Source organism: Maylandia zebra, linkage group LG12 (genome assembly GCF_041146795.1).
Source record: "Maylandia zebra isolate NMK-2024a linkage group LG12, Mzebra_GT3a, whole genome shotgun sequence".
NCBI lineage: Eukaryota > Metazoa > Chordata > Actinopteri > Cichliformes > Cichlidae > Maylandia > Maylandia zebra.
In genome coordinates this window covers 27,697,835-27,710,334 of record NC_135178.1, presented here as the reverse complement: position 1 = coordinate 27,710,334, position 12,500 = coordinate 27,697,835, and the positions used below count along the sequence as shown (strand labels likewise).

The 12,500-nt window shown below is 40.5% G+C and overlaps 2 protein-coding genes across 6 annotated transcripts in view; both read left to right on the top strand.

Annotated features, from left to right (window-relative positions):
- msh3 (mutS homolog 3 (E. coli)) overlaps positions 1–7,136 on the top strand; it is a 62,171-nt gene extending 55,035 nt beyond the window's left edge. For 2 of the 4 annotated variants that reach the window (XM_014414447.4, XM_014414446.4), the window contains exons 22-24: positions 4,489–4,621; positions 4,769–4,937; positions 6,550–7,135. In XM_014414447.4, coding sequence (XP_014269933.3) covers positions 4,489–4,621; positions 4,769–4,937; positions 6,550–6,631 — 384 coding nt within the window. In that variant the 3' untranslated portion in view covers positions 6,632–7,135. Of the gene's footprint in view, positions 1–4,488; positions 4,622–4,768; positions 4,938–5,074; positions 5,857–6,549 lie in introns of those variants that run through there. The other 2 variants (XM_014414449.4, XM_014414448.3) reach the window with 2 other exon arrangements.
- Positions 7,137–9,575: 2,439 nt separating this feature from the next.
- Positions 9,576–12,500, top strand: part of rasgrf2b (Ras protein-specific guanine nucleotide-releasing factor 2b) — a 46,916-nt gene continuing 43,991 nt past the window's right edge. For both annotated transcript variants that reach the window (XM_004547071.3, XM_004547070.3), the window contains exon 1: positions 9,576–11,149. In XM_004547071.3, coding sequence (XP_004547128.1) covers positions 10,874–11,149 — 276 coding nt within the window. In that variant the 5' untranslated portion in view covers positions 9,576–10,873. The remainder of the gene's footprint in view (positions 11,150–12,500) is intronic.

The following is a 12,500-nucleotide window of genomic DNA, read 5'->3' as shown; positions in this document are numbered from 1 at the left end:
GGCAAATAACGGTTCTAACAATACAGTTCAGTTTATAAAATAAGAAGTAAAATCATTTAGTGGCCTGTAGTTTAGAAATCGGCAAAGCTTCCATTTGGTTAAGACTCCTTTGTCTGTTACCTCTTTGTATTGAAAGAGGAATGTGGTCAATTCCATCGGCTTGCAGTGTAGAAGGGCTACCATTATGAAAATCCAGGTGGTGCTTGGCCGTGGGGTAATTAATTTTGCTCGTCCGCTAATCTATCCTGCAACCTTGCTTTTGTTCTACCAATGTGAAAAACTTTGCAGCTGGAATACTCTCGCCTATGAGCATATATTTCTCAAAACACAATCGAATTTCATGGATTCGACATTTTAGATTTGGTCTTTTTCAAATGTTTAATTGGTTTAGACATCATTTTATTGCACTGTACTCCACATGTTTTGAAAACGAGACTGTACTGCGTGTGTTGTTTGAGGAGTGTGGGAGTGACCCTGCACATGTCTTTTAGACAGATGTATTACTACTGACATGTGACCTTTCCTAGAGCGAGCGGTTAGTGGGCTGATCCTGGAGTCCGCTTGGACTCCCGCAGCAACCTGTCTACTGTGATGATGTGAAATTTAGGCCTGCTCTACCACGAGAGATCGTACATACATTCTTGTCATTACTGTCATCACTGGGCTTGGTGGTTAATTATAGCAGTTTTTATATCAGTCGTTAATGTATTTTCAGTTTTCAAATCAGTTTATAGCGAGTGGGAGAAAAGGTTTTCACAGTACTTCTGCACTCACTTCTCCATTTACATGATTGGGTTGTTAAAGTAATCAGGAAAAGGAAATGCATTTATTTTCGTTAACAGCTTTCAGCGGCTGTCTTGAGAGAGCAGCGCTAGGTAAAATGTTTGTGCATGCATTTGACAGAGGCTGGGTGAGTGAGTGCATGCACCACTCGCTTTTTGTGATTTTCATGTCTTAACCTTAATGCCACAGTTCAGCCGTGTAGCCTTTGGATAGCTCCCAGGATTGACGGAGATTAAAGAATCACAGGATGGAGTGACGTGTCTTCACTTTGCTGAAAATCTCTCCAGAGCCTAAAACGCCTAAATTTGGTATTTACAGTGACAGGCAAAAAAAACCCCTGAAGTGACTGAAAATGGGAATCCTTAAGACAAAGGGGAAAAAGTAAACAGACTAGGAGAGGGTGGTGGTGGGGGGTTTACACAATAGTTTGTATTGATTCAGCATACTGCAGGGGTACAGAGGCACTTAAGTAATGCCAAGCCAAAGAACAGTTGATATTGATGCTCTGTTATTTGTTTTTCAGCTGCTGCTTTGGCTTAGTTGCAGTAACACAGTGTTACATAATTTAACATTTGTTGTAATACCTACCATTTGGTGCACAGTATGTATTACTTAATCTCTTTTCTTTTTCCTTTTTGTCTTTCTATTATTTTTCCTCTTTTTTTTAGAAATTAAAAAAGTAAGTAAATGGATAAATATACTATTAAGTCAAAAGACTAAGAAAAACTTGATAGAACAAAATGCAGATATTGGTAAATTAGTGCTGTTGTTGAAGTGGTTAAAAATGTCAGCACACAGATTGGTGAGTATGCCAGAAAAGAATCGCAGAGGCCTTAAAGGTCATCAAAAGTTCCAGTTCTTAAATTTCATCTGGTCTCATTGGCAGTTCCAAGTTTCCATTTTCTCCTCTAATATTTTGTCTTCGATCGCAGTGGTTGTCAGCCTAAACTGTGATCCATATGTGTATGTGATCTCATTTTTGTTATTCATTGTTTCCTATCAAAGTAATTTTCTGGTGACCCCTTATATTCATTTCATGACCCACTGGGAGCCTCGGTGTAAATACAGCTGATCTAATACATGGATTATCACAAATTCTATAGACATTTAGGATTCCTACTGACTTAAGTGATCCCCTAACTAAGCTTCATTACCACATTTGTGATTTAACAATTCTGATGAAACTGAATACAAATCCTCACATCATGCTCAGAATAAATGCATCCTAAATTCTCCATCCAGGGAAATGACTTTGAGTCATGTCCAGAGATTGCAAAATTAATGATATTCTCAGCAGCCTCGGGTATACTCTGTTTCTCTCAGTTAGCAATATTAGCATGTTAAAAATGTAAACTCAAATATAGAAATGGCACCATCAATTGGGAGAGGTTAGAATCAAGACTGACACTCTAGGCAAGGGGATTTAACACACTAGAAATTCCACATAGAGTGTATTTGATGGTTTGTGGCTCTTCTTGAGTCACAAATTTTTGCTCACTCTGATTGCTTTTGAATCCATTTTTATTTCACCAATATTTCAACTCCCTGTCTATTAAAAAGGACGGATGCGAGAGGCTGTTACATCTGCTGGAATCTGCTTATTTGGCATTGATGGAGGCAGGTTTAAGTGACTGTGTTTAGCATTAGAATCAGGCGCATTGCTGGAAATGGACACAAATGTCTCATCTAATATGTTTCCATGCTGCACATTTGTTTTGTAGCCAAGTAATCACTGTACTGGAAGTACAGTGATTACTTGGTAGGTTTCCTCAGAACAGCTTTTTAACTTTTTTGCATGTTGCATTTTTTTCATCTTTTCACACTGGGCAGAGAGAGAGGAAGGCTGCTCTCAAACAAAATAACTGTTTTCTAAGAAGCCAAGTGCAACATTATTCTTGCACAGTGATTAGTTGATTAGCTGTTTTGTGCTTAGTCCTTTGATGTAATAAACATAGTCTGGTGATAGTGGGATATCAAATTTCCTATAAGCTTATAATCTTCTGTATGGTTTGTAAGAGGCAGAGTTTTTGAATGGTAGTATTTAAGGTCAGCCCTGGGGGGGGGGGAAGAAAAGCTTCACAGGCTTTGTAGTCTAGAAGTCTAGATGTTTACAAGTAGAGCTGCCTTATTAATCAGAGCTTTCCTCTGGACACCCGTTTCACAAGCCTTCACTTTCCTTTCAATATCTGCAGCCCATCTTAAAGTAATCGAATGGGTACCTTACAAGTGCATTAGTCTTTAGGAGGACCATTTTCATCACAGTGGGTATGAAAACGCTTATCTCTCTAGACTGACGATCTAGCATTAATTAACCAGTGGATACCATACTTAATGGTCTCTGTGCAAAAATAACTATTTTACCATTGTTTTATAGATGGAGCACATAAGATAAATTCCATAAACTGGAAACTGAACTCATTTTGAAACATGTTGCTAAAGATTTCAAGATTCCTTTTGCCCTTTTAAGTCCAATTTTCCTCCTTTGTTGCAGTCATTTACTGTATCCAAGCTTCAATCAGATAAAATGAAGCTGACTCAGTCTGAGTTCCAATGTGCTCCCAAGCTTAAGGATAATGGTATGATGTGGCACTTTTACAGTCGTGCCACAGTGATAAACGTGTGTGAAAGGAGTGAAGAAGTGGGTGGTCTCCTTCTTAAGCAAAGGGTAATCTCTGTCCAACTCTCAGGAAAAAACGGTCCATGATGAATATAACATAACACGATTTCCCTAAATGTTACCATAACATAAAAATGATTGAATAATGAATCATTCTTGTTTTTTTTCTGTACAGCCATTCTCCAGGTCAGGGCTGTTGTGATGGCTTTACCATACACACTGCTTTTCTGATTGCTTGCCTTTTTGCCTCCACATGTGCTGGGTTTGGATTATTATTGGTGCTGGGAATAATGAGCCAAACCTAGGTGATGGCTTGGGTTTAGGAAATATTATTATTGGCAGCAGAGGAAGCATCACGTCATCCTAATCAGAACTCTTCATGTGGGCTGCAGGTGTGACAGAGATTGTTTAAGCTGTTGCAACATCAGAATTGAAAGTTAACTTTTGCACTTTCGAAGCTTCAGTAGATACTAGTTATGAGTGGACTGTCCCAGCAACAACACCTTGAATTGTTGGAGAATTTGTTCTGTTGATGTCATCAGGTAGCTGTGGTTTTACTGAGCTCAGTGCAGCATGCACACAGAAAGCTTTTGCACCTTTATTTTAGAGTTCATGCATACATTCTGTGCAAACCACAGTCAGATGTTTTTTTGTAATATATAGGCATTATGTAGAGCTTCTGAGTAGGTGTGAATGTGGTAGTTGCATTGTCAGTAAATAGTAACGTGCCAGACATGGCAGCTGGAGGCTCATTTAATGTTATCACTGGATCGCCTGCGCTCACTTTTTTTGTTGCAGTTTACCTAGATGAAGAACATTTTCTGCAACAAAAGTGACAACCATTTCTGGGAGCCTGCAGAGCTTCAAGCGCAATGATGCCATCCCTACCTGCAGCTTGCTGTTTTTTACTGAATAGTTTCTCACACAGTATACCAGTTGCTTTTGAAAATGGATGACCCTGTTTGTGCTTTTATCCTGATCCTTAACATTTTAAAGAATAAGTGTAAAAGACTGAAGAAGTTTCCAGAGGTGCCATGTACTCAATGTTTCTGGATGTTATTGCTTATCCATCTCACTCTCTCTCTTAGGTGAAAGCCCTAACCCTGTTTGTAACCCATTATCCTCCTCTGTGTGAGCTGGAGCGGGTGTATCCTGAACATGTGTCTAACTACCACATGGCTTTCTTGCTCAATGAACCTGATATCTCTGCTGACACTGATGGTATGTACACACTGTTTTCAGTGTTTTCATTAATTTTTGGTTTCCCTGTTGCTTCGAATGATTGGAATGATTTCAACTTTGGTCATTTGCAAATGCTTGACACTTTAAGATTGTAATATATTACGTGTATATGATGTGCACTAACAGATGGAGAAGTTCAGCCAGAGTTCATTACCTTCTTATACCAGTTAACTGAAGGAGCTGCAGGGCGGAGCTATGGTCTGAACGTTGCCCGACTGGCTGACATCCCAGATCCTATACTGCTCACTGCTGCTCACAAAGCCAGAGAGCTGGAGAAAGTGGTCGACGCTAGAAGGTACGCGTTCACATTTAACCATTTCGTAAAGGCATGATTCCACTTAAATTACACATTGAGATCAGTTTAATAGTATGAGGATCAATGTATGCTGTAGTTCTGGAGTAGATTCTAAAAGGATTCAATTTTTGTTTCAGCTGAAAACCTACTTTAGAAATTAGCATGGAGAGTCAGAATGGACGCATCCCAACTTTAAAACAATGCAGTAACCTGAATTTGTTCAGCTATCAGTGGGGTGGTGAAATCCCAGAGGTACAATTCATGTAACAGATATGTGTGTGAAGGTTTACAAGAGACCAAAAACTGTGTTGACTTTTCTAATACTAACATGAACTGTGGAAATAAGCCTTTTGTTCCCAGATGATGTACACTTGTGGCACTATTTATGCCTGCTTTGATTTTTTTCAAATGATTGGCACCCCTGTAGTGTTGCTAAATAACCTTGCTTTTTCCCCATGCAGTGGTAAAGTGAGACTGCCAAGTTGAATTATGGGAATTTTAGAAACCAGTGTTTTTGGAGTGTCAGCTATGTTAAGAACTAAAAGGCAGAAAACCTGAGCTTCTGCTGCTATTTTTTTAAGTAATTTTTTTTTATGTCCTCTAACTTTGTGTGAGTGTGATACTATTTTGTTTGAGTATCCTGTAAGTCTTCCAATACATTACAAAATGCAGTCCTGTGTTTTGGAGAGTTTTATGAAAAAATAGAGCCTGGAAGCTGAAAACTAGGGTTGAAATGTGTGCCATGAAATAATAAAACTCAAGGGAGCTCTACAGACATGAAACTGAATGTTTTCTTCAGCTTCAACACTCAAATGAGCTAGATTTTATACTTGGGCTGCCACATCTCAATCAGAAAATGTACCAATATTCTTGGAAAATCAGTGCAGACTTTGTCCCCTTCATCAAGACAGGGAAACCTACAAGCAAATCCATGGCAGAATATATACAGCCAGTGCATAAATTTGAAGAAACTGGGGGAAAAAAAGCCTTAGTCACAGTTTGTCATATGTCCAGTCCTATTTTCCATTGGATAATTTTATTGGACACTTTCAGAAAGGAATTGAAAATACTGTGTTCCTTAATGCTTATGCAGAGAACTTTCTTTTAGGATCAAGATCAGAAAGATTTAGCCTACAATCAAGTTAAAAAGTAGAAATATGACCAATTCCAAGTTTTTTCTTTATGTTTTTTGCAAGCAAATTATCAGCATATTGCACATTTTTCCAAAAGCAGTCTTCTGTCTCTGTAAATTTGTAAAACGCCACTATCCTCGCTGTGTAACAGACAGCCTGCTGGGAGCTGAGTGTTGCTTAGCTTCCTCCAAAGTAATTCTCACATTATGAAATATCACTCACACAACACCTGTCAGAGTAATCCTCCCTATATGAAATGTTTGTCCTCTGTTTGAGCGAAGCCAAACAATGCACAATAATCACGCACAGAGGAGTTTGAGGTGCAGCTTGCAGGTTAGGAATATGGATTTTATTGTACACAGCTATGTGTGAGGGAACAGTGTGTTTAGACTGTAAGCATATTGGGCAGTGTGAAGACAGGCAATGTTGTACATGCAATACTGTGTGAAACATTTAAGTCTTTGCCTCCTTCTCTTTAGAAAGAATAAGAAACTTCTCTCAGACCTTTGGAGGATCTCCGACAGATCGTCCCTCATGAAATGGCTGCAGTTAAACTCTTGACATCACCGGAACATTATTCACACCATTGTATGAAGAAAAAAGTCCTAATACCAGTGAACGGGAATACTTTGAGAAGAACAAAAGTACAAATATGCTGACCTGATGGAGTACGTGATGCTGCTCCTTTTCTAGTGTGTACGTGTGGATTTGTGGGGAAAAAAAGGATTTTAACCATCTCAGGTTCTGACAGTCATCACCTTTTCCACTGTAACTGTCATAACGTCAATAATGCCAACTGATCAAGATTGTAGTTATTTAATAATTATTAAAAAAAAAATTCAAACCTGCCTTACTTGCTGGTCTTCGACGCCATGCTGATTTAGCATTTTTTAATTCCATTCGGTTCCTGTCCATATATGGCATCCACAAAACCAATTGTACAACTTCGCTTATGATAGCAGGTTTAGTTTAGTTATGTTTATTCACGAATCAATCAAAGTTAAACTTCAAACCTGATTAATATTTTAAATAATAAATATAAAATAATTTGTGAAATGTGTCTCCTTAAAAGCTACCCACAGTCCATCAAAGAGCTTTAAAAGATCAGATAATACGCACCAAATATGTGTGTGTGTGTGTGTGTGTGTGTGTGTGTGTGTGTGTGTATGTATGTATGTATGTATATATATATGTGTGTGTGTGTGTGTGTGTATGTATGTATGTATGTATATGTGTATATATGTATATATATATATATATATATATATATATATATATATATATATATATATATATATAATTGTACAAGATCAATGGGACCCTAAGAGCCTTCATCAGGAACTCAATGGGGATGTGGCGTACAACACTAGAGGCCAACTCCAAGCCCATAGCACAAGTCACCATCAAGTGCGGGATCTACCAAGGAGATGCTCTGTCCCCACTGCTGTTCTGCATAGGCCTGAACCCCCTCAGTGAGATCATTAACAAGACTGGCTACGGATACCGACTACGGAACGGAGCAGTTGTCAGCCACCTCCTGTACATGGATGACATCAAGCTGTATGCCAAGAGTGAACGAGACATCGATTCACTGATCCACACTACCAGGCTATACAGCAATGACATTGGAATGTCGTTCGGACTGGAAAAGTGTAGTCGGATGGTAACAAAGAGAGGGAAGGTAGTCAGAACTGAGGGGATTGAACTACCAGAAGGCAACATTGCAGACATAGAGGACAGTTACAAGTACTTGGGGATCCCGCAGGCGAATGGGAACCATGAAGAGGCCGCTAGAAAAGCTGCAACCACCAAGTACCTGCAGAGGGTCAGGCAAGTCCTGAGGAGTCAGCTGAATGGTAAGAACAAGATCCGGGCCATCAACACGTACGCCCTGCCCGTGATCAGGTACCCTGCTGGGGTAATAGGCTGGCCAAAGGAGGAGATAGAAGCCACTGACATAAAGACAAGAAAGCTCCTTATCATGCATGGAGGGTTTCACCCCAAGTCCAGCACCCTGAGGCTGTACGCTAAGCCGGGGCCGGGGACTGGTGAGTGTCAGCACCACAGTCCAGGATGAGACAACGAACATCCAAGAATACTTTGGGAAGATGGCCCCAACTGACCGAGTGCTCAGTGAATACCTCAGGCAGCAGAAACCCAAGAAAGAGGAGGGAGACGAGGAACCATCATGGAAGGACAGGCCCCTGCACGGTATGTACCACCGGCAGATAGAGGAGGTGGCTGATATCCAGAAATCCTACCAGTGGCTGGACAAAGCTGGACTGAAAGACAGCACAGAGGCACTAATCATGGCAGCACAAGAACAAGCTCTGAGCACAAGATCCATAGAGGCTGGGGTCTATCACACCAGGCAAGACCCCAGGTGCAGGCTGTGTAAAGATGCCCCAGAGACAATCCAGCACATAACAGCAGGGTGCAAGATGCTAGCAGGCAAGGCATACATGGAACGCCATAACCAAGTGGCCGGCATAGTGTACAGGAACATCTGTGCCAAGTATAACCTGGAAGTCCCGAGGTCAAAATGGGAGATGCCCCCAAGGGTGGTGGAGAATGACCGAGCTAAGATCCTGTGGGACTTCCAGATACAGACGGACAAAATGGTGGTGGCTAACCAACCGGACATAGTGGTGGTAGACAAACAGAAGAAGACGGCCGTAGTGATCGATGTAGCGGTTCCGAATGACAGCAATATCAGGAAGAAGGAACACGAGAAGCTGGAGAAATACCAAGGGGTCAGAGAAGAGCTCGAGAGGATGTGGAGGGTGAAGGTAACGGTGGTCCCCGTGGTAATCGGAGCACTAGGTGCGGTGACTCCCAAGCTAGGCGAGTGGCTCCAGCAGATCCCGGGAATAACATCGGAGATCTCTGTCCAGAAGAGCGCAGTCCTGGGAACAGCTAAGATACTGCGCAGGACCCTCAAGCTCCCAGGCCTCTGGTAGAGGACCCGAGCTTGAAGGATAAACCGCCCGCAGGGGCGTGCTGGGTGTTTTTTTTTGTTTTTTTTTTATATATATGTATATGTATATATATGTATGTATGTATATATATATATGTATGTATGTATATATATATGTATGTGTGTATGTATATATGTATGTATATGTATATATGTATGTATATGTATATATGTATGTATATGTATATATGTATGTATATGTATATATGTATGTATATGTATATGTATGTATATATGTGTATGTATGTATATATGTGTATGTATATATATATATGTGTATGTATATATATATGTGTATGTATATATATATATGTGTGTATGTATGTATATGTATGTATATGTATATGTATATATATGTATGTATATGTATGTATATGTATATATATGTATGTATATGTATATATATGTATGTATATGTATATATATGTATGTATATATGTATGTATGTATGTATATATATGTATATATGTATGTATATATATGTATATATGTGTGTTTGTGTGTGTGTATATATATACAATATCCTATCCTAACATACATTATGATATGAACCTACAGTGTATCACAGTGACACATAACAATAATAGCTATGCTTTCAATTTCCCACAAGGGAAATTATTGTCTTACAGCAGCAGGATAAAGAATAAAAATAGTACCGTCTACAATAAAAAACATAGTTAAAGTCAAAGTATTCAAGGCGCATAGCAAGGGCCTCTGTGATTAAAAAAAACAAAACAGAAAATAAAAATGAAGTTAAGAATAAAAAGTAAGAGTGGCATTGCAAAAGATTAGTGCAAATTGCATTAATACATAATATGTACGCTATGAATGAAGGTATATATATATATACTGTAGGTTTTGAAGGATCCTTGCCACATAGGATTCAAAATCAAACATTTTATTAGCAACTGTCGTAATAAAGTCCGTTTGAAGACAGACAGATTGCTTTGAAGCTCATTCTAAATTTGTGGACCTCTAGAACAACCCCAAGTTACTCAGAGATTCAAGTTACACAGGAGCTGTGTTAACAGTGTCTACTGTAGCCTAAAGCCTTCATCATCCCTCAGCCAAAGACAAGAAGCAAACTGCAGAACTTTGGTAACATTTTTCTCCGTTTCAAACTTGAGCTGACGCCGAGTTTATCACGTCCAGCAGCTCCCCCTGGAGCATCGAAAGGTTTTATCTATTTAAGATTTTAAAAAAAAAAAAAACATGCATAGGAATAACCCGAAATATCTGTAAACTTAACTTGGATATAAAATGAATTCCCAAAACTACAAAACATTTGCTGTTGGAAAAAAGTACAGAAATAATTCACATTTGCTACACTGTAAGCTACATATTTAAAGACCTCACTCACTCTCACAATCGACCAACTCACTGTCGCTCCGCCTTTAATTCCGCCAACTCCAAGATCAGCGCGCATCACCAGAGAGAGAGCGAGAGAGACCTAGTGAGAGTGAGTGTGCGATAGAGAGAGAGAGTAAACCACTGCCAAAGCCGATTACAGTCTATCGGGACTGCGACTCTGTGTCCACTTAAGAGGGTTCTTCCCTCTGTGAGCGGCACGCCTCTCGCTTTCCATTTGTTTGATTGTAAAAGCGAAGGATGGATTTACTTGAGTGAATGCGGGACTCGGGCATCTTTACTATGAGTTCCTCTGCAGAAGCGCTTCCGTCAGCGGGGCAACTTTTCTATGCACCACGGCGCCGCTGAGCCGCCCGTCGCTCTGTGGCAAAGTTTCCACGCAAGCCCCGGGGAACATGGGCTCGCAGTGAACGCACCGGTTGTCGCACTTTCTTTTGTCTACACAACAGTACAACAATATGCAGAAGAGCGTCCGCTACAACGAAGGGCATGCGCTATTTTTGTCGGCGGTCGCGCGTAAAGAGGGGACTAAGCGCGGCTACCTGAGCAAGAAGACGGCGGAGAATAGCCGATGGCACGAGAAGTTCTTCGCCCTTCACCAGAATGTACTGTTCTACTTTGAGAACGAGCAAAGCGCGCGCCCTGCTGGGATTTACCTGTTGGAAGGATGCACCTGCGAGCGCGCGCCGGCTCCCAAGATGTCCACCACTGGGAAGGAGGCGCTAGAGAAGCAGGTGAGATTGAATGCCAACAGGGGAAGTCAAATCACCGAACCTTGCTGTGAATGAGCGCGTTCAAACGTCTAATGTCACCTGCCACAACTTTTAAAAACGCTGCATATCCCAATCCCACTGACGTCACTAACATCATAAACTGAGCCAGGCACTCAGTGTATAGAAGTCTGTCAAAAGAGAGGAAGATTACCAAAACCATTCGTGGTTTTTCAAAGATATTTTGTATTGACTTACTTGTGTGGAATGTTACACATTCTTATATTAATCAGAATTACACGATCAAAACTTCTCCTCGCTTTATTACAGACGGCAATATATAAAGAGCAAAGAGATCATGCAGCCTCAGACTAAGGTGCCTGCAGCAGCTCATCCTCTCTGCTCGCTTCAAAAAGCCCTGCAGTGAGAAGAGCTCGGAGTGCATCCTCCCAGAGCAGGTGACCATTCCCTGATGTGCCATAGAGAGCAGGCCGGGGGGGGGGGGGGGGCACAAAGCTTTCACACCTCATATCTTTGTCCACAAGTTTAAAAGTCAAGTCAAGTACTTGTCGCTGTCTTCGACACTATAGCTGAAACAGCTTTCTGTCTCCGTGAGGTCATAAGCTGCCAGTTGCAAAGACAAAAACTGAATGAATCAAGTAATCCCATCAGTTTAAAGGATTTATTCCAACACACGGGTTATTTTTGTTTCCAAATATGAATTATGAAAACCACAAGACTGAAAGATGTATGTAGCTTCAACTCAAATTCATGTCAGTCTGACAGAGTCCAACAAAACAGTGCAGCAACAGGTTCTTTGTCTAAACAAGTTGATTTTTATTCTGTGTTCCACAGCAACTCAATAAACCTGTGTAATCTTAACGATTAATAAACATTTGTAACTGTGATGTAAATGGACTGATTCTTATATAGGGCTTTTCTACTCTCCTGGAGTACTCAAAGCGCTTTATACAACATACCACATTCACCCAATCACACCCATTCTCACAAGCACGTTTTCTATACTTAGTGCTTTCTAACTACATTCACACACATTCATACTCCGATGGATGCATCGGAGAGCAACTTGGGGTTAGTATCTTGCCCAAGGATACTTGGCATGCAGTCAGGAGGAGCCCAGGATCAAACCAACCTTCCGATCAGTAGGTGACCTGCTCTACCTCCTGGGCTACAGCCACCCCATGTAAAGTTTTATGTGTGTAACATAAAATGAACATATTCTATAAATCGTGTGTTCATTTGTTTTACTTCATTGCTGAACAAAACAACAATGAAGCTGTCATTAGCTTCACTGTTGTTTGGTATCTAGGAAGGATTTAGACTTGTGTTGTCTGGGTCAAGGCTGGCCAATCAC